Source organism: Amorphotheca resinae (assembly GCF_003019875.1).
Source record: "Amorphotheca resinae ATCC 22711 unplaced genomic scaffold M430scaffold_1, whole genome shotgun sequence".
In the NCBI taxonomy this organism is placed as follows: domain Eukaryota; kingdom Fungi; phylum Ascomycota; class Leotiomycetes; order Helotiales; family Amorphothecaceae; genus Amorphotheca; species Amorphotheca resinae.
The window spans coordinates 133,579-157,772 of NW_020194471.1; the positions used below are offsets into that span (position 1 = coordinate 133,579).

The following is a 24,194-nucleotide window of genomic DNA, read 5'->3' on the forward strand; positions in this document are numbered from 1 at the left end:
AATATCCGCAGCACAATCCCAGGCCTGGTTAAGGACACTGCGCGGGGGCAACCCTTCAATGTGATACCTGTGCGGAGCCTCAACAAGGGTGTAGTTCAAGCAATCTGAAAACGAAAGGCCTTGCTTGCTGGCTCCATTCGGGTACGTCTCAGGTGAATTGCGACAACATTGCTAACCTCTGGAGTCTAAATTGACCCCTCATCTCGATGATTATGCCGAAGACGATGCGATGATGCAACGCGAACCATAGTTCGGGTATTCTTAAGGATATGCATAAATGCAAGGAAGAAAATACTTCGAATTGGAGAAGCCGGAAGCTATCCGGGGGAAGAGATTGTTAGACTGCTTCTTGATATGGCTATATCCCGGGCTATACAGGGGTCGAACCAACGAAGGAAGAGGCAAGACAAATTAAGAAACCGGCTCAAGGAGCTTCCAGACGGAGAAGTATGGAGTCTTATCCAGACAGAAGCATATACTTGAGAGAGAAGCCGTTACTACCCTCAATCGAGCTCAGGAGAGTTCGCTTTCATCGTGCTCCATTATCACAATTAGCGATATGGAACTCACCGCTTTCCCAGCGTTTTCACGGGCTACTGGATTTGTCTGGAGAGGGAGATTCCATGCTGCCTGTTTCTTCTGTGATGGTTTCCCGACATAAATTGGGGTTCCGCTACAGATATATTGCGGAAGATGGTCCCACTTGAGTAAGTAGAGGTGTGTGTCCTTTCTGAATCAATGCTGATGTGTATCACTAAAATTGTGCGCAGTCACTGGATCATCTAAATTACCTACTACTCGGCTGAATAACTTCCATATTGTACAGCGCATAATCGTGGATCCCCGGACGGCTCTCTGGGAGGGCCATCATTTAAAAGTTCTTTGGATTCTCTTTCTAATAACTTTTAATAGGTGCACTGCCCCATCTAGTCTCTGCTCCACCCTGGATCCCCACTGCGCTCACGGATTTCCATTCCCCGCCACATCAGAATACCAATGGTTAGAGGGAAGAAAAAAACAATCAAAGCAGCGAAGATCCCGAAGGTGGCACTACCTCCGATCTTGCCGATCATATTCATTATGAAGAAAGGAGTCGTGTAAGAGAGTATATTGCGACTAAAGTTGAATATCAGACTCGCCTCAGCTCCCTGTCGAGGGTAAGACTCGAGAAGATAAGTTTGTCTGGAGAAATAAGATTTAGCAGAAAACTCGGATCAAAGAAACGGAAGAAACTCACATAACCGTAGTAGCGATCTCAATACCGAAGATATATACGGCCTGTCCAATGAGCGGCGCAATCCAAGCCTTCCCAAACTGGATAGTGATACCAAAAATGAGAAGACCACTAGGAGCTGCAACCAAAGCTGGCCAGATAGCCTTCAGTCGCATCTCAGGTCTCCACTCTTTGTCTTGCTTGATAGCCCTTCTTGCGATGAAGTCGATAGCGGGTCCAGCATATGCCTCGCCAAGCAACGCTCCAATCAAGCCAGAGAACGCTGAAAGCCCAACATCAAGGACTGAGAAGTTGTAAGGTGGCGGCTGAAATATGAGTGGTATTTCAGATGTGATCCCTACATGCAGCATGTATGCTACCCCAAACCAGAAGGAGGCCAGCACGACGGCGGGGAACTTGAACATAATGAACGGTCGTGTAGATATAAAGAGGAAGCTGTGCTGCTTATCTGCCGCCCGTTTGGGAATGTGGATGCCGTATCGGGACCACAAGGTAGTCTTGAAAGGGGTTTTAGTCGATTCCCCGAAGCCGGAAGGGGTATTATCGCGGATGTAGATTGTCTCTGGCACGAACACGATCTGTGCAAGGAATCCGGCTCCGATGAGGATGAGAGAAATCCATTGAGACCAGCGCCAGCCGAGCGAGGCGTTGTTAATAATTGCACCGCCTATGATACCACCTGCGAATGGGGCAACGACAATAGCAAGCGTAGACATGCCAATCTTCTTTCCCTTCTCGTGGCGGAAGAACTAATATATTGGATCAGTACGGCGGGAATTACTCGACACATTGGCATTGCTCCTTACTATATCTGCAATACTAGCCGGTCCCAAGCACCAGAAGGCAGAGCCGCCAAGCCCTTGGATGATACGTCCCACCATACATGCCGCGTAGGTCTTAGCTGAAGCCGCCACTATCGTACCCACGATCACAATCAAGTTACTGAGCAACAAGACTGGTCTGCGGCCTATGAAATGACTTAAAGGACTCCATAGAAAGGGACCGACGGCATACAACGCGACCGGGGTGTTTCCTATATATACTGCAGTGCTCTTGGTGACGGAAAATGTCCTTGCAAGGTCGAGCGTGCCCGGGATGATAGCTGTGACGGACATGTAGCACACGAATGCGAGGTAGGAGAGTGTAGCCATAGCCATGTGCTTCCGAAAAGATGACCTACAGCTGTCAGTCTGTGGCCTAAGGCTCGGCAGACGTCTTTCTCACCAGTTCAGAGGATCATTGGGATCATCTGATGGCTGAGGCATCAGGACGATGCCATCGCGTGTCTTCAGGCGGGCGGGGGACGATGCATATTCCCTGTCTGAAGCAGATTCCTTCTGCTGTTCCATCTGATCTTCTGTCGACCAGAGGTCCAGAGTCAGCTCTTCGGTCAACATTGGTTCAACGGTTGTCTAGATGTGCCTAGAAAGAGGAGGGCAATTACCGAGATGGTCAGAGTCTGCCTTCACATCCATTATGGAGGACATGGTAGAAGACGGGGAGAGTGATGCAGGGACGACGACCGCAATGCGCATAGATCACCCTTTATACTCCACAAGTTTGGTGACTCGCGAGCCCCGCGTCTGGGGTCCCCAAGATCAGATATCTCGCACTGATACTTACATAGGACTATTTAGGACGGCCAAGACCACTTGGGGGCCACCTGGGGCCACCTGGGACCAGTGAGAACCAGTCAAGACCAGTTAGGGGCCCCGTATCTCGTGACCGGGTGCAATTCCGGCAAATGAAAGATGGCTTTCCTGAAGGGAAATAAGGCGGCCATACGCTCGTAAGCCTAGTATCCCCTGCCATTGGAAGAGATTGGATCACATCTCCGGAGGTGACAATATTTCCGGAAGTGGCCATGATATTCCCGGGGGTGCCAAGCTATCGGGGTCGGGTGCACTAACCGATATACGGCGGGGGAAGCGAGCAAGCGAACAAGCGAGCAAGCGGGGGAAGCGAGCAGGCGGAGAAGCGAGCAGTCGGGGAAGCGAGCGGGCGGAGAAGCGAACAGGCGGAGAGGCGGAGAGGCGGAGAGGCGGAGAGGCGGAGAGGCCGAGAAGGTGGGCAGCCCGCCGGGTACTGTACGAGATATCTTATCCCTTCCCTCTCCACCCGATTGATACCGTTTTGCTTAGCAATGCGGGGTTATAGCTATGCAGTGCTGGCCTGCACTCTCATATAAGAAAGGGGTCTGAGACTTCGGGTTCTGAATCCATTCAAGTGTCCAGACACCCGAAGGAAATCATCGACAATGCCATCGGCAGAGCCAACTCCAATCCCTCCACAAAGCCTTGCGGCAGTCCAAGATGCCAAAACCAAAGAAATTTCCACGACTCTTCGTGAGACACCCACCCCGACATCAAGCCAAGTGCTGGTAAAGGTGAAATATACCGGTGTCTGCGCATCTGACCTGCACCTTGCTCGCCGCGATCTCCCTTACCTCCAACCCAGCGTCTCTATTGGCGGCCACGAAGGAACTGGCACCATTGTATCCCTCGGCCCAGACGCTGACTCGGAAGTCTGGCAAGTTGGAGATCGTGTTGCCGTCCGCTGGCTGCACAAGGTCTGCAAGCTGTGCGAGCCATGTACGACGGGCCACGAAAACCTCTGCCCCAACCGAAAGATCACCGGGAAGGATATCGAGGGGTGTTTTGCGCAATATGCACTGGCCGACTCCCACTACCTCGTCCGTCTCCCAGAAAATGTCAAGGATGCCGAGGCAGCTCCAATCTTGTGTGCAGGCGTCACCGTCTACAAAGCGCTCAAGATAGCCGATCTTCGCAAAGGGTCCTGGGTTGCGATCCCCGGAGGAGGAGGTGGACTCGGACACTTGGCAATCCAGTATGCGAAAGCTATGGGATTTCGTCCACTTGCTCTGGATGTCGGAAAGCGCGGCATCTGTATGAAGCTTGGAGCAGAGGCCTATATCGATGTAGTGGAGGTTCCAGATGCCGTTGCTGAGGTTATCAAAATCACCGAAGGCGGCGCGCACGGCGCTCTGGTGTGCGCTTCTTCTGGCAGGGCGTACGCTGATGCTGTCAAGTACCTTCGTCGTGCGGGTACTTGTGTATGCATTGGTCTCCCACCCAAAGCGTCGCCCATTCCAGTCATACCTGAAGATTTTATTGCCAGGGGTATCAAATTGATGGGCACGTCTACAGGAACGCTTGAGGACACTGAGGAAGCGTTGCAGTTTCTTGCAAGGAAGGAGATCAAGCCGCAGATTGTGGAGAGGGGATTAGGGGAAGTCTCACTGGTGCTAGAGGAAATAGAGGGTGCCAAGGTGGAAGGGAGAATTGTCATCAAGGTGGAATAAACTTGTAACAGTATCAGATCCGTATTCTATCTTTATAAACCAGATACCGGGACGTGGTGGACTTGTCAACACGTTTGTTCTATTTCTTCGGTTGTATTGTACGATTGTTGCTACAGCTGTCCGCCCATGAATGCATCCAGATCGGTCCAGTCAACGACAAACCCGTTTGTAAGAGCATCTAGAGGAGCATCGTGCCAAAGCGGAAGACCATTTGTCATCATACTATTGCTGGATGAGACCCCGACACCAGGAGGCGAGAACTGGTAGGAAAACCGAGAGTTTAAGTTTGAGGGAGAAGGAATGATAGGATCGAGGGATGGGTCGCTACGGTGTCCTTGCAGAGGTAAAGAAGCAGTGCTGTTGTCGATGGCAGAAATTGACGTGCCTGGGAACGATGCGTTGCTTTTGTTACCGTTGTTATTTCTGCTTGAGTGGAGTGACTGATCAGACTGCTCACCCGCGCCCGCGGCTGGGTTAAGGGATGTTCCATGATCGTGCAATACGTTTTGCGGAATAGTACTAGCATGAAATGTTTGACCCTCATCTGACGACACTAGAGTTTGGCTCTGTGAAGCAATTCTTCTTTTCGGGCAGGTTTCACAAGCCGCATCATTACAGATGGTGGCGACATCTCTGGAGCTGTTAATACTTGAAACAACAGCCCCGAATTTCTTCATCACCGCTGCGAACCTTTCCATTGTCTTGGACTTGTTAGCTTTCTCTACTGCTTCTCTCAGATTAGCCTCCAAAGCCCTCAGAGCTTTCTTTCGTTCCGACTCCTCATCCGCTTCCGTTAGCCTATGGTGGTGTTTCGCCCATAGAGTGCGTAGCAGAAGTACCATGGCAGATGAGTAGGCATAGAAGATATCAAATCCAGATGTTCCATTCAGCAGTGAAAAGCTTTGCAGAAGTAAAGTCAGAGACGCAATTTGAGCAGCTGCCGATACGCTTCTTGACGCCAAAGTTGAAGAAGAGCTAATGGGATTTTGAGAAGAATCAGGCAGTGTGTCGGTATTATCAACATCTATGCGATGTCTACCCGTGGCTGAAGCGCTGCTTGAGGCTATCTCGACTAAAAGTGCGGAACGACTGACAAGCATAATGATGTAGTGGTATTGGATGTGTAGCAGAATTAAGGCACGGAGTTGGCGTGGAGTTTGCCTTGACAGAGAAAGTCGCACAAGTTCAAAGGGTTGCGTTTCAGCATCCAAAACGGCGCTGTTGGTTGTAGTCGAATCAATAATTGGCAACCGAAGATGAAAAGGCAGATTGTTTCTCCAATCTTCAAGTCCTTTCAGAATACATTCAACGGTGGGCGCTGACGCAGAATGACCGTTTTGAAATGTGGAGCCATTCCTGTCGGCCTTCCTGGGTCGCTTGAACGTTAGCCTCCTCGCTGAAGCCAAAATATACTGCAGCTTCAATGAGGCTTCTGCAAATTGCTCTCCTGCACCGGTTCCTCCGTCCAACAACCCTTCAACTGGCACTCTGACTTCAACATCAGGATCATCGATCCCACTCGGCCGTCCCAGACTGGAACAGAGGAATTGCTCAAAAGTAAACAAGCTGCACCATATTCGCTTTCTCGTTTCCCGCTCCACGGGTCGGAATTGAGTTTCAAGTTCATTCTGATGGAGGCCCAGAGCAAAGGACATGCGAGTTGCAGTGCCAACAAGAGTCCATGCAGCATTGCGGTCGTTATTATTATGAAAGTAGAAGGAAAGCAGAAGGATTGCCTGGATATTTGACAATGTACATTTGGTTATAAGGCTGGGAAGGAAAGAGTGTGCTGCGGCGATTGAGACACGCCGAGCAGTACGATAATCAAAATTTGACATCCTCGATGACGTTGGCTTGGAAAGTGATCCGAAGACGAGGATCATATGCAGACAGGCTAGCCAACCATAGTCGGGCCGGGCAGCAGATGTAGGTTCAACAGTAGCAGACTGGCCATTTAACTTTGATTGCTGAGCGTGTAGGATGAAATATTCGTATTGATCCTGAAATGTGGCTCTGTGAAACAATGGGAGATCATGGTGGCAGTGATCAAAATAGGAGGCTATCAAAACCTCCATAATATTTCGTGGTGGCAGATGTCTCAATTGCTCATCTAGGTCGAGACCTGACGCACCAGTCGTATAGTTTGAAGCAGGTGAGACAGCAGGTTTTGGAGATGCAAGGTCTTCTCCAGTTTCTTGCTGTTGGATAGGCTTGTCTTCGTGTCCCTCCTCTGTTTCCAATGCTTCGGCAAGGTTGTCTTGTGCAAAATCTGACGCGGAATCTGCAGTACGACGAAAGTTTTGTTGATATGTTCCAACCAGATCTCGCAGCTCGGCAAAGAATGTGAGGCTTCCAGTGGGTCCTATATAATGTACGTGCCCTGCTGTGTCCTTAACCAGCCTCGCTACTCCAGACAACCTCCTTTGTGATTGAACCAAACTGGTTTCAGGCTCTTCACTTGCAGCCCCAGTACTTCGTTCAGGCTCTTTGGTAAAGCTGGGATGACTTGCATCATCCCGAGAGTATTTGATTAATTCTTCCAGTCTTTTTGTGGGGCCGGAAGAGAGATCTGGCATTTCATAATGCAGTCGCTCTCCTAGACTGAGCAGATCCGCTGTGGTCTCAATAGTCTCCTTGGGAAAGGCACCCTTGACTATAGCCTCTAAGCAGCGATACCTAGAGAATGAGAAGCTGTTAGCTAATATGTGCAGCAGAGTCATAAACAAGGATCTACCTGTCACTGAGATCTTCAATATTTCCGGAAAACCGAGTCTTGGGTGGTGCGGACCACGTGCAGTCACTACCGGCTTGGTGGCATGCTTGGCAAATATCACTATTCTGGTCGCGCACACATTTGCAGCGTCGCTTTTTGCTCACCGAATCAGCAAACGAAAACCACAAGTGCCAAGAGGGGGCTGGAGACCTGGGAATGCTACCCACCTTCCTACACAGATCACAACTCTGCTGGGCGCGTTTCCTTAACTCATCGGGTATCCGACGTCGTTTCGAACCCGGCTCCGGCATCCTTGGCAGGAGACAGTCATCGGCAGATCCAGGAGCAAGTAGCCGTGGGCCCAAATTTGAGACTGTGGCAACAGGTAATCCAAGTTATCAACTGCAGTTGAGAAAGTCGAAAGGAAACGGATCCGGAGGAGAAAGAAGAAGGGAAGTCTGCATTCCGGGGGACCTGCGGTGGAAAGCGACTCGGCTGTATGATTCCGCTGTGGGGGAGATGCGGGGAGTCGGGGACGGAGATAGAGCGGGGCGGAGACGCTTTGCCGGCGAACACGTGATTTGGCGGGGCACTTTTGGTTGGGGTGGGGTGGAGCGGGGCGGGGGGGAAGCAGGGTGGAGAGTGTAAACCAGAAGCCTCTTTACGCCAAAGTCATCCATCCTGCACTGAAGTTATTCCCCCACAGCTATACTCTCAAAACTTCAGCAACGATGTCTTTAAACTCTACAGTATCACAACTTCAATTGCGTGATGGACGACAGTTGTCGTACCAGATATCAGGCCCGGCGCCGAAACCCTCATCGTCTGGTCCCTCGGATTCTATTCCAACCGTTCTTTTATCGAACTCGCTCTGTGCTCCCTTCCACACGTGGGATCATTACGTCTCTATACTTCATGGCCACAAATTCCGCGTCATTCAGTATGATCAGGTCGGCCACGGCGGATCTACTGTCAACTCGTCGGAAGTTGATGGTACCACCTTTAACTCTCTTGCAAACGATGTCTTGCAACTCTTAGACGCCCTTCAAGTTAGAAAGGTACATGCTTGGATTGGGATTTCGATGGGCGCCGCAACAGGCATCTACTTCTGCGCCCAGAACCCGGGACGTGTGGAGCGCTTGGTGATTTGTGATACTATTTCGTGCTCGCCAAATGCTATCGGCATTCCAGATCCATTCGAGGCACGCGTGGCCGCAGCAAGAAAAGACGGCCACATCAACGATATTGTCGAGCAGACTATTGTCAGGTGGTTTTCGGAGCCCTGGAGAGAGATGAATGAGGCGGAAGTACAGCGGATGAGAAACATTATGTTGAAGACCCAGATCGAAGGGTTTGCAGCATGTTGTCGCGCGTTGCAAGACAAGGAGTTTGATTTGAGACCTCTAGCTGGGAAGCTCGGCGGCGCTGTGGAGAAAGTAATGCTTGTGGTAGGGGAGAACGATGCCAACCTACCGCAGACAATGGCGGAACTCAGGGAACAGATACAAGCCGGCTTTGATAGTCTAGGAAAAGGGGGAAAAGTAAGATGGGCTATAATAAAGGGGGCGGGCCATGTTAGTGTGGTTGATGGACTTGAGGAGTATTCGCAGCATGTAACACAGTTCTTGGAAGCATAATCTGCATAGAGCAACTACCTCGCAATAATGTTGGAAAAAAGAGAAAATATCTTACCCCGCTTCTTTATTTCGTTTTACTGAATCTTGCTACCCATAATCTGAATTAAAACTACCCAATAGTCACAGTTCCGCTAATGTTGATATACAAGCACAATGTATATAGTGTATTCTTTTATTGGTAGACGAAGTCCAAAACCTGTACCGAGAGCGTGAATGAGAGACTTGAGAGCAGGCAGAATATCCCGCGACCCGATTCCTACTGTAGGAGGAGGATCACCGACAGATACTATGTTTACTCTCAACGGCTCTTTTCAGGAAACCATCACCCGGAAGCAGTCTCCGGGAGTTTAAGGGGAAGATTTCAATTTTAGCGTAGGAACCAAGTATCCGTCTCAGGAACGTGTTTCCGGATCGCCTGACTCGCTCCCTGCTACCGGAGAGCGGTAAGCTGGAACTTTAACTTTACTCACATGCGTGTTGCAAGCATCGTCTGGATTTTGGAAAGATTTGTTTTTGAAATGTACCAAGTTTAGACAAGAAGATCTGCATGAAGACAGAGTTCTATAAATCTTCCCATCTCACCTCCTTTTGATACCCGACAGACAATTTACTCCCATTCTTGACTTTGCAGCCAGCCTACCCTAAATTATCATTATGCCTCAAGCAGTCACTCCTCGAGAAATCCTCATTGTTGGAGCGGGTCTAGGAGGTCTCGCAGCCTCCCTAGCCCTCCAAACTGATGGCCACAAGGTCACCGTTATCGATTCAGCCCCAGAATTCGCTGAGGTAAGCCTCGAGTCTCTATATCAAGGACAAGGGCTGACGACATGACAGGCAGGAGCTGGGATTCGTGTTCCTCCGAATAGCTCGAGGTTGCTACTCCGCTGGGGTGTCGACCTTGAAAATATGAAGAAGTCAGTCTCAAAGAGATACCATTTTCTTCGATGGGCGGATGGATCAACGATCACAAAAGTCCCGTTTGACAACATCGTCGAGACACACGGGGCGCCCTATTACTTGGTTCACCGCGCCGATTTGCATGCTGGGCTTCTCCAAGCAGCCGAAAATGCAGGAGTCAGGGTCTACAAGAAGCAAAGGGTCACTGAATATGATTTTGATGCTCCAAGTGCGACAACTTCTGATGGAAAGGTCTGGAAGGCCGATTTGATCATTGCCGCTGATGGTAAGCTTCCATATCACTTTCTAACTTCCTGGGTATTAACGAGTGTTATTAGGAGTTAAATCTGTAGCACGTCCCCTTCTGACCGGGCAGCCAGATGTACCTCGAGATACCGGGGATGTCGCGTACCGTATTCTTATCCCGGGAGATGATCTTTTGGCTGATCCTCAACTTTCCGGTTTGATTACCGATCCTTGCACGACCTCTTGGTGTGGGCCAGATGTTCACATCGTGGGCTATCCCATTCGAAATGGCGAGATGTACAACATTGTTGTATGTGCCAAGTCGGAAGGGGAAACCACTGATGAGGTTTGGGTGGTCAAGGGCGATAATAGGGAGCTTTGCGAGCGCTTCGAGAAATGGGAGCCGCGAGTGCAAAAGCTCTGTAAACTTACCAGAGACTTCATGAAATGGCGACTCTGCGACCTACCTATATTAACGCGCTGGGTCCACCCATCGGGCAAGGTCTGTTTGCTCGGCGACTCATGCCACCCTATGCTTCCATACCTCGCCCAAGGTGCTGCTCAAGCTGTTGAAGATGCGGCGACTCTTCGACAATGCCTTGCCGCGGAGCCAGATCTCACAACAGCCTTGAAAAAGTACGAGAAGATTCGCCTGCCAAGATCGTCCACTGTGCAGGCCAAAACTAGGGAACATCAATATATTCTTCATGTTGACGATGGGGAGGAGCAAAAGGTGAGAGATACGAAGATGGCTCTCAACGCAGATGAGAATCCGATCTTTTGGGGACACGAAGAGAGACGTAAGTGGCTATTCAGTCACGACGCTGAGGTCTTGAGCAAAAGTGGGGCGAATTGGACGGAGGGCACGACAGTGGGCGTAAAGGCTCACTAGAATCAGTTATATGTTTTCCTTACCACAGTTAATGAATACAATGAGAGATTTTAAAATCACATGGACATTCCATCTATTATTCAACGTGTGCTTTGATACTTCAAGACATAGGAATTAGTTTCCGGCTTCGAGTTTTCACATACGGGCCTATAGACCTACCTTATGTATAATGGTGTATTAGAGTAGCATTCCACGGCATGAGAGGGAGGCTCTTCTCTATTTCACCCAAATTATAAGTAGCAAGGAATAAGGTCTATTTCCTACCTACCTAAGGTAACCTTTGTCGTCTTTTATCTTACTGTTGCCCACCTCGTTGTCGCCTCACGTCGTTACCCTTATTCCCTATCTCGTTACACTTAGTCGAACCCTTACTATCGCTATCATCGCTGTCGCTACCACCTCTATAGTGCCTTTATCATTATTCGTCAAAGGGGGGTTTCTCTTTCTTTTTTCAACATATTTGACTCTTTATTGACTGTCTACCGAGTACTGGCTAAAGCAATGTTGACCAGTTGGTCCTAGATCATAATAGGTAGAGAGCAACAAGAGGAATTGATTTTTACTAAATCACTTCTCAGTTCTAACTGTACAGTAGTAATAATTTCAGTCTTTATTTTCATACTACGGGTGTTCAACCAAAAACACATCCTTAGGAAACCTGAGTACTCTAACTATTTTCTGTCAGAGGGAGATGGTGGTTCGACTGTATCAGCCAGCCTATCGTACTCGAGGCAGCGGATGCAGGATTCCGGACCCCCGCACTAGAGTTCCACTGAACACCGTGATCGGCGATCGCCCCGCATCCCCCGCGTGGTGATTTCTGACCTTGGCAAATGGAGCGGGAACCTGTTCCGGGCCGTTGCAAAGACCAGTGAACGCCCCTCAACTGTTCCACATTGCACGTGTTGCGAACATCAGGAGTTACCTGCCTCGTATTCTTATTAAGAGGAAGTATCGGGATTTTCGAGCCTCACTCTACATCCTTCAGAATACCCCAAATCCCGATCTTGCCCTTCCATTTTCACCGCCCCGAAAAAGAAATCGCTAAAATGAATGGAAATATAGTCAACGGAATTCCCAAGGCGACAAAGTTATCAGATCCGCAACTTCTCTACATCAATGGCGCAGAAGTCGCATCCTCTAATTCCGGGACCTTTACCGCCACAAACCCCATGACTGGCAAAGACATCTATGCGTGCTCCTCTGCCAGCGTCGATGACTACAAGGAAGCAATATTGTCAGCGCAGACAGCTTTCAAAACGTGGTCTCGGACCCCTCCCTCGGCACGACGTCTAATCTTTCTCAAGGCGGCGGATATCCTTGACTCGTATCTAGAAGGCCAGGAGCACGATGAAGGTGCCGACGTGGGTGAAATTATGTCGGCCGAAGTATCAGCAACTAAGAGCTGGACTACAGTGAACATAAAGGCTGGGGCAGGATTCCTGAGAGAGGCCGCCGGCCTAGTCACTCATATCAAAGGAGAGATTGTGCCAGCTGATCGGCCAGGAACAACAATTATGGTGTTGAGGGAAGCGGTGGGAGTGGTATTTGCGATAAGCCCGTGGAACGCGCCGGTAAGTCTCTATTGATCCCTTAGCTCTCGTCCCTCGAAAGACGCACTAACGGCTCTCAGGTGTCTTTGGCGGCACGTGCGATTGCCACACCGTTGATATGTGGCAACACCGTTGTCCTCAAGCCGTCTGAATTTTCCCCGAAATCACAGTACATTATGGTCAGAGCACTGGCAGCTGCGGGCCTTCCCGCTGGCTGTTTGAATTTCCTCCCTACCCGGCCCGCGGACGCGGCCCTTGTGACCGAGGTGGCAGTCAAGCACCCACTTGTGCGCCGGATCAATTTTACAGGGAGCGACAGAGTCGGCACCATTATTGCGGGATGGGCTGCCAGTGTCCTGAAACAATGTGTTTTGGAACTAGGCGGGAAAGCCCCGGTCTTGGTCCTCGAAGATGCTGCCATTAGTGATGCGGTAGAAGCAATAGCTTTTGGTGGCCTTAGTAATAACGGCCAAATTTGCATGAGCACTGAACGAGTAATTATTCACGATACAGTCGCAGAGGAGCTCAAGACTAGCCTGCTGGCGAAAGTTAACACTCTGAAGTGCGGAAGCCAATATGACGATCCGAGTGTGGCATTAAGTGGTCTATACACGCCATCTAGTGCAAAGAGAGTTTTAGGTCTGGTGAAATCCGCAATTGAGCAAGGTGCAGAGCTGTTGACTGGCGATCTCGAGATACACGGGCAGAATGGGACAATCCTGAAGCCACATATTCTGGATAATGTGACGATGGACATGGAAATCTCTAAAGAGGAGTCTTTTGGTCCAATCATGTGTCTATATCGTGTCTCCTCTGATGAGGAGGCAATAGAAGTGGCCAACTCTAGTGAGTTCACTCTATGTTCCAGTGTTTTCTCTCGGGATGTGTTGCGTGCTATGGGAGTTGCAAAGCAGGTCAGGGCAGGCAGTTGTCATATCAATGGCCCTACGGTATATATTGAGGCTCCATTGCCAAATGGTGGAACAGGCGGAAGGAGTGGTTACGGACGTTTTGGTGGAATGGCCGGCGTGGAGGAGTTTACGGAGAGGAAGATTCTTACCTTAGGCCAACCAGGGATGAGATATCCTTTCTGATTTATAGACAATCAATAAGTTTCAAACTCATTCAGAGATTTTAAGTATATTAACAGCTTGGCTTAAAATCTTCACTGCATTATAAACAAAGCTCCCTATTATTTGTCTGAAAGCTCTGTAGGCTGTACCAGTACCTATTAGCGAATCAAAGGCTTACGCAGTATACACACCTTGCTACGTCCTCGAGCGGCTCCTCCAGCATGGCGGGATGATCGACCGGACAAATGCGCTACATATGGCCGTGCGCTCGCCCAAGCCAGGCGCCGCGAGGTTATCGAGTATCTGCTAGAGGCGGCGTCGACTCGATTAAATATACAGGTGTGGAATCTGCTGACTCCTGAGGAGGCAGCCCATCCTCAACTAGTACCGGCATTGTCTGTGGTGAAGAGGGTATAGGGTTCAGCAAGACACATATCGACTGAATAATTCTATATAGACATCACATTGGCTTAGTAGGCCCATGACTTACCTTACGGTTCTTACCTAGTTCAGCAAGCGCGCACTAAGGTAATTGCAAGGCGAAGCGAGATCAGAATCCTTGTCTAGGTACCTTAACCTTAACCTTATTTCATCCACCTTCCCACCTTCGGCCCGGCCCCACCAATTACCCCACACATCGACAGCCTCAGTTTGCGGTGCGCACTGCAATTGGCGGAGACCCGTGAATCCTTGGTATCAACTCCGGATTGTTCCTAATTCATCATCATCCTATTTCAGCTCCAGTTCCTATCCAGCCCAACTGCAGCCCCAGCCCGTCAGCATGGATCCACAAGTGCCACCTGCCACACCCAAAAAGAGAAGGAGAGGCGTGGAATTGGAAAACATCATTAAAGCTCTTGATGTTAAACCCAAGGATTACGAGGCTGCGTGGAACAACTTGAAGGCTCGCCTGACAGAAGCTTATACCCCAGGCCATGCACCAACAGTAGGTCTCTGCATTTCATGCGCTCTACAAGCAAATATGCTTACGCTCCTAGCTTGCTCCAGCATCCCTTGGAAGCATCGACAAAGCCCTCAAACTCTTCGGTCTACGCGAGGTCAACACAGCCTTGTTTACAGATGTAAAGGTTTTCCCAATACCTCCACACCTCGAGGCAGGCATTGCCAGGATACACGCTGTGACGAACGGTGGCAGTGAAAATGAAGCCTTCTCCCGCACTATCCTGGATCAAATTCTGATCAGTAGTTTGTACGAAGAAAGCAAGCAGTTCAAGGATGACGAAGATACTAGCAACCCTTCTCATGCACACCCGTCGTCTACTTCCGATACCAATACCCAAGATACGACCAGGCAGGAAGATCCGGCCGAGCTGGAGCTGCTCCACGAAATGCCTTTCTCGAAACTAGTTACATATGAAGGACAGACCAGGCTCCTTACAAGATCTGCAGACTATAGCATCTGGTATGACAATGCAAGCAAAAAAACTCTGGCGACGAATCCCTTATTTGTAGAAGCTAAGCGGCGGTACCAAACCGATGCTTCCTTGCCACAACTAGTGGCCTATATGGGGATAGTTCACGCTACACGTACAGAGGAGTCAAAGCAAAATTGTGTGGTGTATGGCATTGCATCGGATGGGAGGGACTTCCGCTTCTGCCGGATCAATAACGACGGCGGCTTTGTTAGCACCAGGCTTCTACAGTGGGTATGGGACAAGGACAAAATATACTCGATCATGCGCTCCCTTATCCGAGCAGCAGCCCTTTCGTCACCAAGTACGACTCCGATCAAGGACCCAATGCGGAGGAAAATAATCCTTGCATCATTCGGTAGCCCCCAACATTCCCAGAAGATCGACTTCGGTTTGGAGGAATTTGAGGTTTTTGAAGCAGATGACGAGGAATGTGACTTTATCAAGATTTGATAGATAAGCCTGCTGTGTCTCATATGCTTGCACAGTCTAGTTTCGGAGGGGGGATGGCCCTCTGATCCAAGGAATGGTCATTGCAATTCAGTGTCATGATCCTTCTTTTTTTTTCCCTTCTCTCCTTTCTTTCTAATTGTCACAAGGATATCAAAGGAACGGGTATTACAACAAAAGAATACCGATAGAGTTAGGGGTAAGACAATACTAATTAGTTTGCTTTACTTTAGCTAAACATGGTCACAGTTCTAACCACTTTACAAATGACTACTTTAACATCTTCTTTAAGTCACTATTTATAACGGTGAAACAGTTCTTGTAGAACCTAGCTAGTTCTCTAAAGCCAAGGTACCTTGACAACGGTATATCAAATGACAACGGTATATCAAATGACAACGGTATATCAAATGACAACGGTATATCAAATGACAACCTTTATCTCAACTGCCTACTTAGCTATTCAATGATGCTCATCTAGCAGGGGGCGTATTTTCAGATCCTCCCGGTCTCGATCGCATAGCCAACGCCGCCCTCTCTCGGCTCTGCCGGGTTTGCTGGACCGCGAGAACCTTCTCCGGGGAGCTTGTGCGGCTTTTTCCACCTCTCTGGCTGTGGGATCGAGGTTGATTTGTGATATTAGTAATGCCACTCTGTTGCGGGACAGGCGGGGCAGGCGGGACAAGCGGGGCAGGCAGGACAGGCGGGGGGACAGGCGGCTCTTCTGACGCAATAGAATGCGCATATTCAGTATAACCACCAAAACCTTACATCAGACTCGAGAGCGCCTCCTTCCTTTCGAGCAACTTACGAACTCGGACTTGAAAATCGCTATCCGGATCGCGAGGGTCGTCTAAGAGTTCTGGTGCTCCCGCAGCACCAGACATCGCCGCTATTCTGATAAGGGCCCACTGCACATCAACCATCAGCTTCATGTTCGCTGCCTCTTCATGCTCCATCGTCATCTCGAATATTTGACCCGAGACAATACTCCGGTTTGACTCAACTCTAGACGCGGATATAGAACAAGGTCTCGACCCTTGCAGCATCTCCTGGACCTCGTTGACTTCGAGTCTAGCATACTCCTTAGGGTTCCCATTGTGTCTGGGCAACCAATAGAATTGAACTTGAATTCTGGAATTCAATTCGTCATGCCGGGTAATTCCCAGGCATTTCAATCCGAACCGCGCCTCTGCCCACCAGAAATGGAGCTGGCGGTTCAAGCATATCATGTTCCAACTTTTGTCGGAGCAACCAAGTCCGTTGGCGAGAAGGCGCTGCAGTTTAGGCTCTACTGCCCTGCCAAACATAAAAGCGTAAATCGACTTGAGTTTCCCTGTAATAGCTCTATTCTCTTCGCTCACATTTACGACAAATGGGACAATGTGGCAGACATCGGGGTTTGCGGCTTTTGTGATGATGCAGACCTCGTTATCTCTGTCGAAACACTAAAAGTACGCGTTAGAATGTCTTCACCGTGATTAGATAGAGATAGGATCAATTTTATCACGTACTTTGTTCCTCTCCGCCTGGTTTCGACGAATTTTCCCATCAGGACCGACTCTTCGCGTGTTCGGGTCATACTCGTCATCCGAGCCATCGAATTTGCGCTTCTTGGGGGTCACGTTGCTTGTTTCAGCGGAAGCATTGTCGTTGGGCTGTAGCCAACGACCCTTCAGAACTGAGTCCTATTAGTAAATTGATATATGCCATGGCAAAAGAAAAGTAATGACTTACAGAAGTTCAACCAAGGTTCGATAGTAAAGAGGAATGAATCCAAAAGTTCGGAAGGAGCAAAAGGTCCGGGAATTAATTGTCGAAGACTTTCCAGTGGCATGACCAGAAATGCGGACAGCTGCAACTTTGTGAACTGGATCGTTTGGTCATCGAGGTATAAGCGCTGCTCATCTAGTATTTTCTTGATGATGTCCAGCCGCTCCTCAATCTCGTCGCGGGGTAAGAGATCGGCTTTGCTAGCGTGTTGGGGTCTCGCGTTAAGATAAATCATTAACATCATTATGTCTTCAGGGAGGGTAGAGTCATGCGCGAGAAACGGATCCAGGGCCTCGATTGCCTCGCGCCGCTGCTTCTGCAACTTCTCCAACTTCTCGGTGGACGTCATTATGGCCGGTGGCACTGTAGACGAGATGGTCTGGAGAAGTGAGATGGTGAAAGCGGAGAAGAAGTGAAAGAGGATGATGGATCGCGCTCGGAAGAACAAAGTAGAGTGGTGGAGAAGAGACGCGCTCGGACCTTCTAAAGTATAACACTGAACGATACGGTCTTGAAAGCCGATCCTGGAGCACGAGTCTAAGTGAAGTGGTGGAAGAAAGTGAAGTGGTGGAAGAAAGTTAAGTGGTGGGGAAGAGAGATGTTGAAAGAGGAAATATGGAAGTCTTAAGTACCTACCTCAAAGGCTCGCTAAGGAAGGTCACCTGATGTCACCGACGGATACCACCTGGGCACCTAAGGTACTGTACCTTACCTTAATTATGTGGGGATCCATGGGTTTTCACGGGGATCTACGGGTTTCACGGGGACCCGTGGGTTCCTGCGCAACTACCTACCTACCTAGTCTCATGATGTGCCACGTTCTGAGGCGGGCATACGCTAGATTTCTTTAGTCGTTCAATCTTATTTTGGTTAGGACTAATAAGCGCATAGAACTAATCTACCTATCTCTTGGTACAAAGTTGTTATAAAAATAGGAAGATACTTTAAGGGCCTACCTAAATATACTAATGACTTGTCTAAATGTACGCGCTAATATTTTTAGCGAATAATTTCAGGGGTGCATCTAATACACCTACGCTTTAGTAGTAATTTGTATAGTAGCGCAAGCTAACTCGATGTAAACAAACAATTAATTCGTAATTCGCAATTCGTAATTCTACTAACACAAAAATAAAGCTATTTATAGTAATACCTTACCTTAGTAGGGCTCTTATCGCGCTTAATAAAGGCATACCTATTAGCTTTTACGTGCGCTTAAATAGTAGTAAACACAGTATTAATATTAGCGTAAACTACTTCTAGAGGGGCTAGCCTACAAGCCTAGGGTATAGGGAGATCTATAGCGGTAGGTAGTAGGTAGTAGGTAGTAGGTAGTAGGAGGGAGCGTTGTAAATAGCTTTAATTTTTTGTGTACGCAGGGTATTACCTAGGGTAAGGGTAGTAGGGTTGTTAGAGACTTAAAAGGGGTAGGATCAGGAATGCGCAGGCCCCGCGTACCTGTAGGCACGCTAGGGCTACTTAGGGTTCTCGGGTAGTACATATATATCTTAGAGAGTAAAGAGAAGGATAGAGGTAAGAATTAGTTTAGATTTAAATTAAAGTATACTACGACTCGCTAGCTACTTAACTATAATTCTCTACTATATTACTTATAATACTAATCTCTAACATTCTAATTCTTCTTCTTATTAAGGAGGTAGCTTGTTATAGTTATAGTACTTAGTCGTTTAGAAAGAGATACTTAAGAGACTCTTATAAGAAGAGCTACTAGTAAAAGAAACCCTAGTAAAAGAACTCTTACTATAATATAAGTAAGCTATATAGTAGTTAGGTAAAAGTAGGATTAGAGAGTAAGAGACGCTAGTAATAAGTTAGTAACGCTTAGTTAAGTTAAAAGGCTATAGACGTAACTTATAAAAGCCTAAAAACGTAATAAGAAACTTAAGTAACTAAATAAAGAAAGAGATAAAGAAGAGCGTAAGGCCTAAGAGAGGTCGCTTTAATAACTTATTAAGAAAGAGTATATAAAGAGCTAGTGTCTCTCTCTACGCCTTTACGTACCTAAAGACAAGGCTAGAGACACGATCTAAGAATAAGATAGTATCTATAATAAGGCTATAAAGTCTATAAGAAGACACCTAGTAACACTCTTAAGACTACTAGTATTTATAATAATAATAGTTAAGTAATAATAGGCCTTAGTCTTAAAGCCCTTTATAAGTAAGAACATCTTAGAATATAATAACTTTATATATACTTATAAGATAGAGTTTTATATAAGCCCTAATATCTATATAATAAAAGAAAGTAAAATTATATATACTATACTATACTTAGAGAAGACCCCTTAATCTATATAGATATATAAAGAGTAAGAGTAAAGAGAGGATACTAGAATATAGTATAGCTTTAAGAGGGTTATACTATCTTACTTAAGTAGCCTAGAAATAGTAAAGTTAAAGGTACTTAGCTAACGTAAGAAAGTAGTACTTTACTTAAGATAACTTATCTAGTCGTTTATCTAATACCTAAAGCTCTTTAAGGAATAACTCTTTTCTAAATCTAAAGAGACTAGGATAAATGTTCTCTTTACTAAGCTAACGTAAGAGCTTTAAGTTAAGGTTACTAAGTATAAGCTTTTATAGACTTATAAGGAACTTATTATAGTAGTAACTTAGATTTAGAAAAGTATAGTAGGTTAGGATTCTAATAACGATAAGTATATAAAAAGGTACTAGTAAGGATATAGTAAATATATAAGTCGTTAAAAGAGTTAGTCTTTATCTAAAGAGTACTAGTAAAGACGTAGTAAGTACTTAGTACGTTAATAAAGCCGCTCTATATCTAAGAAGTATTTAAGGAAAAGGAGAGGCTTATAAGACTTATGTTCTTAATACTCTAGTATAAGCGTTAATAACACACTACTATAATCTAGCTTAAACCTAAGGCTATACCTAAAGTACTATAAGTATAAGAAAAGAAGACATTATATAAGAGATTATAAGTCTATATCTATACTAAGGACACGCCTAGAGATTGTCTACTACGTCTATAAAAAAAAGGGCTATATAGCCCTAGCCTGTTCTAAGAAGGCTAATAAGCGTACTAACTTAAAGAAAGAGAGGGCCTAAGGATAGTTGTCTTAATTAACTTAGGCCTCTCTAATAAAAAGAAGTAGTTAGATTATAAGAGATAGCTAAGAATATACCTTCTTATTACTATTAAGGTATAAGACAGCTAAGAAAAGGTAAAGAAAGTATAAGGTCTAATTAATAGTAAGGTAGAGACTAATGTAGTCTCTTAGTCTCTTATAGTTAAGTATAAGTAGTATAATAAGAATACTACTTTCTTATGTTTATAGCTCTAAATAGTTAATAGTAACTTAATTTTTGTTTTTAAAAAGTATTAGGTCTTAGTAAATACTACTAACTTAAAGAGTAAGACCTAGAAAGACACGTATAAGTTCTTAGCTATAAACTTAGAAGTATACTTAATAGTACTTAGATACTTATAGCTTTATAAAGTAAACCCTAGGATTAATTTTGTTACTAAGACATAAGAGTATTACTAAGTATATAAAGGCGTAAAGATTATAAAACCTAAGGAATTTATATAAGTCTTAAGAAGAGAAGAAGATATACTACTATTTAAGACGTTCTTTAAGAGAGGTTATAACAGCCTTTTTATAGTAGCTATACTTAGTAATAGTACGTTAATAACGCTATATATACTAGCTAAGTATAAGGATTTTATACGTATGTTTAGTAATAAAGAGGTAAAGAGGCTTTTAGACAAAAATAAGGCTTAGTATATAATTAAGCTAGAACCTAGTACTAAGCCGCTATAAAGACTACTTTACTTACTAGTAAAGAAAGAAATAAAGGTATTATAAGAATACCTAAAAGACAAGTTAGAAAAGGGCTAGATTAAAAGGTCTTATAGTCTAGTAAGCGTACTTATTATGTTTATACTAAAGAAGGATAAGGGCCTATACCTTTACGTTAACTACTAGATACTAAACAAGATTACTATTAAGAATTAGACGCCTTTACTACTAATTAGTAAGATACTAGATTAGCTTAAGAGAGCTATAGTCTTTATAAAGCTTAACTTAAAAGATGTCTACTACTATATTTGTATTTAGCCTAGTAATAAGTAAAAGATAGCGTTTTATATATAATATAGTTATTTTAAGTATTATATTATACCTTTTAGATTATATAACGTACTAGCTACATTTTAGTAGTATATTAACAAGGCGCTAGTAGGCCTAGTAGACGTTACTTACGTAATCTACCTAGACAATATCCTAATCTTTTTAAAGAAGGTAAAAGACTATATAACGTATATATACTAAGTACTTAAATAGTTATAATAGTATAACCTTTATATTAACCTTAAGAAATGTAATTTTAATACTTAGTCTATAAAGTTCTTAGGTTTTATTATTTTAACTAAGAGAGTATTAATAAAGTTAAGTTAAGTCTTTATAATTAGAGAGTAGCTAGTACTACGTACTTTCTAAGATATCTAGGTATTTTTAGGTTTTATAAACTTTTACTACTAGTTTATTAAAGGCTACTTATAACTAATAGTACTACTTACTAACCTCTTAAAGAGTATAAATTAAGGTAAGAAGGTAAGGCCTCTAGTATTTAGAAAGAAAGTGTAACATATATTTAATAAGCTAAAGAAGACATTTACGACTACTCTAATACTTGTTTACTTTATACTAAGGTCGCCTATACTTATTAAGACTAATGTATCTTAGTTTACTATAGCTAAGGTTTTATTATAACTTGTTAGCTAAAAGGACATAAAGTAGTAGTACCTTATTACTTTTTACTTAAAGAAGCTAAACCTAGTATAATAAGTCTACCTAACTTATAACTAAGAGATACTAGTAATTATTATAGCGTTTAAGTAATAAAGATACTACCTTAGCTATACTTTTATACTAGTAATAGTTAAGACAGACTATAATAACCTAAAATAGTTTATAAAAAAAGAAAAGCTAAATAAGAGACAAGTACGTTAGGTCTAAAAGCTAGCTAAGTTTAATTTTAGTATTAAGTACTAGCTAAGTAAGAGTAACCTTACTAATAGCCTATTAAGGCGCCTAGACTATAAGTCTAGTACTAACAAGATTAGGTAAGACTTACTCTTAGCCTTAAGAGAGAAGCTAAGAGGCGTACTCTTAATAAGAGTTACTAGTGTTATAATAAAAGAGTAATAGATCTTAGTTATAAAGGTAAGATCTTTAGAACTCTTAAGAGGTAAGGACTCTTAAGTAAGACAAGATATCTTAAGCTAACCTAAGCGTTAGTAGCTATAGACTAGGCAAGACGCTATAAGGCTATTAAGTATATATAACGTAGCTAAGACCTAGCTTAACCTTATCGCTAAGACTAGTAACTATAGATACCTTGTCTTATAAGAGTCTACTAGGTTAGTAGTAAGCCTTAAAACAGTATATAACGTACTATTAGAATTAATAACTAACTTAATCTAGAGTACTTAATAAGAGAACACTTTTATTTAGAGAAAAGAATAAGAGTTAATACTAATACATAAGGTATACACTAGTACTATAAGAGGGCGATAAGGCCTTAGTAATAGTAAGACTACCTTAAAAGAGTAATAAGGCTTTAGTAGTAGTAAGACTACTATAAAGAGTCTATAAGGCCTTAGTAATAAGATAGAAGAAGAGTAATAGAGCCTAGATACCTAAATTTAGAGTAATGTTATAAGAGATAATATAAGTAAAGAACTTAAAGATAAGAGAGATAACTACTTAAGGTAGTACGTTAACTTAACAGGTCTACTTTAGTACGATAGCTAGGTCTATATCTTAGAAAACAAGGCCTTAAAGAGTAAAATCCTTATAATTAACTATAATAATCTAATAGTAAGGTACTTTAGTACTACTAAGACACTAGAGCTTTTCTAGTATAAATACTTTTAGTAAAGTATATACTATAATGTTAAAGAATAAGTTAAGACTTATATAGTCTACTAAAGGACTAAACCTAAGAGGTACTAGCTATATAGTAAGTTAGTACTACTAAAACAGCTAATAAGGCCTTAAGTATAGATTTTAATAGATTTTATTATAGGCCTATCCTTAAGTAAGTTTAATAAAAAGGTATTTAACTTATGTCTTATAGTTGTTAACAAGTATATAAAGGTAGTATACTATATCTTATACTATAAGACGATTATAGCCTTATAACTAGTAGAACTCTTTATATATTATATAGTTAAGGATTTTAGGACTCTAAAAAAGATTATATTAGATAAGGGCCCTTAGTTTATAAGTAAGTTTTAGGCCTCTCTATATTTTTACCTAAAGGTAAGACACTAGCTTAGTACTACCTTTTACTTATAGAGTAATAGTTAGACTAAGGTATAGAACTAGACAATTAAACATTACCTTTAAGTATACGTAATATATAAGTAAGACAACTAGGTATTAAAGCTTACTCTAGCTAAATTTATATATAATAATAGCGTATACTCTTTAATAAGAGTAACCTTATTTTATATACTATATAGATTTTTACTAGAGATCTAAGTTAATGTTAAGGACGATATTATAAAGAGAGAGGTAGTAGTAGTATATAAGAAGGCAAAGTAGATTAAGAAAGAGAGAGTAGTACTAGATAAACACTAGTATAACGCTATTAAAGCGTAAAAGAGATTCTATAATAAGAAATACAAACCTATATCTTTTTAAGTAAGTAATAAAGTAATACTCTTAACTAAATACCTTTAAGTTACTAGGCCTAACAAGAAGCTATTAGATTACTACCTTAGCCCTTTTAAAGTTACTTATATTACATTAAATAAGTTAGCCTATAAGCTTAAGTTACTTCTAGTATTTAAAATCTACCTTATGTTTTATATGTCCTTACTAGAGCTATACTACTATAAAGCTAGTGTAATACTAGAGCTACTTAGCCTAGACGTTATAAAAAGGTAAGAAAAGTTTAAGGTAAAATTAATTCTAG

At 44.2% G+C, this 24,194-nt stretch overlaps 9 protein-coding genes across 9 annotated transcripts; 6 read left to right on the plus strand and 3 right to left on the minus strand.

The window, feature by feature from the left end:
- Positions 1-834: 834 nt before the first annotated feature.
- Positions 835-2,604, minus strand: M430DRAFT_130233 (hypothetical protein). The gene is made up of 4 exons (XM_024862129.1): positions 2,459-2,604; positions 2,041-2,410; positions 1,238-1,983; positions 835-1,182 (listed from the first exon to the last, which is right to left on the minus strand). The coding sequence occupies exons 1-4, from the start codon at positions 2,581-2,583 to the stop codon at positions 927-929; spliced, it is 1,497 nt and encodes a 498-aa protein (XP_024724589.1). The 5' UTR covers positions 2,584-2,604; the 3' UTR covers positions 835-926.
- An 887-nt stretch (positions 2,605-3,491) lies between these two features.
- Positions 3,492-4,556, plus strand: M430DRAFT_94465 (hypothetical protein; the record flags this gene model as incomplete). The annotated part of the gene is made up of 1 exon (XM_024869840.1): positions 3,492-4,556. One exon carries the CDS (start codon positions 3,492-3,494, stop codon positions 4,554-4,556), a length of 1,065 nt encoding a protein of 354 aa, XP_024724590.1.
- A 55-nt stretch (positions 4,557-4,611) lies between these two features.
- Positions 4,612-7,790, minus strand: M430DRAFT_149450 (hypothetical protein). The gene is made up of 3 exons (XM_024863151.1): positions 7,497-7,790; positions 7,291-7,421; positions 4,612-7,232 (listed from the first exon to the last, which is right to left on the minus strand). Exons 1-3 carry the CDS (start codon positions 7,578-7,580, stop codon positions 4,667-4,669), a joined length of 2,781 nt encoding a protein of 926 aa, XP_024724591.1. The 5' UTR covers positions 7,581-7,790; the 3' UTR covers positions 4,612-4,666.
- A 210-nt stretch (positions 7,791-8,000) lies between these two features.
- On the plus strand, positions 8,001-8,906 carry M430DRAFT_93940 (hypothetical protein; the record flags this gene model as incomplete). The annotated part of the gene is made up of 1 exon (XM_024869802.1): positions 8,001-8,906. The coding sequence occupies one exon, from the start codon at positions 8,001-8,003 to the stop codon at positions 8,904-8,906; it is 906 nt and encodes a 301-aa protein (XP_024724592.1).
- Positions 8,907-9,500: 594 nt separating this feature from the next.
- Positions 9,501-11,001, plus strand: M430DRAFT_111489 (hypothetical protein). Its single transcript, XM_024861439.1, has 3 exons — positions 9,501-9,692; positions 9,741-10,089; positions 10,142-11,001. The coding sequence occupies exons 1-3, from the start codon at positions 9,561-9,563 to the stop codon at positions 10,939-10,941; spliced, it is 1,281 nt and encodes a 426-aa protein (XP_024724593.1). The 5' UTR covers positions 9,501-9,560; the 3' UTR covers positions 10,942-11,001.
- Positions 11,002-11,945: 944 nt separating this feature from the next.
- On the plus strand, positions 11,946-13,597 carry M430DRAFT_111492 (hypothetical protein). Its single transcript, XM_024861440.1, has 2 exons — positions 11,946-12,515; positions 12,575-13,597. Exons 1-2 carry the CDS (start codon positions 11,991-11,993, stop codon positions 13,586-13,588), a joined length of 1,539 nt encoding a protein of 512 aa, XP_024724594.1. The 5' UTR covers positions 11,946-11,990; the 3' UTR covers positions 13,589-13,597.
- A 751-nt stretch (positions 13,598-14,348) lies between these two features.
- On the plus strand, positions 14,349-15,651 carry M430DRAFT_54667 (hypothetical protein; the record flags this gene model as incomplete). The annotated part of the gene is made up of 2 exons (XM_024868483.1): positions 14,349-14,513; positions 14,566-15,651. 2 exons carry the CDS (start codon positions 14,349-14,351, stop codon positions 15,451-15,453), a joined length of 1,053 nt encoding a protein of 350 aa, XP_024724595.1. The 3' UTR covers positions 15,454-15,651.
- Positions 15,652-15,795: 144 nt separating this feature from the next.
- On the minus strand, positions 15,796-17,805 carry M430DRAFT_62363 (hypothetical protein). The gene is made up of 3 exons (XM_024868984.1): positions 17,188-17,805; positions 16,965-17,131; positions 15,796-16,898 (listed from the first exon to the last, which is right to left on the minus strand). The coding sequence occupies exons 1-3, from the start codon at positions 17,570-17,572 to the stop codon at positions 16,218-16,220; spliced, it is 1,233 nt and encodes a 410-aa protein (XP_024724596.1). The 5' UTR covers positions 17,573-17,805; the 3' UTR covers positions 15,796-16,217.
- A 6,157-nt stretch (positions 17,806-23,962) lies between these two features.
- Positions 23,963-24,166, plus strand: M430DRAFT_94344 (hypothetical protein; the record flags this gene model as incomplete). The annotated part of the gene is made up of 1 exon (XM_024869834.1): positions 23,963-24,166. A coding segment is annotated over one exon (204 nt), but the record flags the coding sequence as incomplete, so codon positions are not given.
- Between the last annotated feature and the right edge of the window lie 28 nt (positions 24,167-24,194).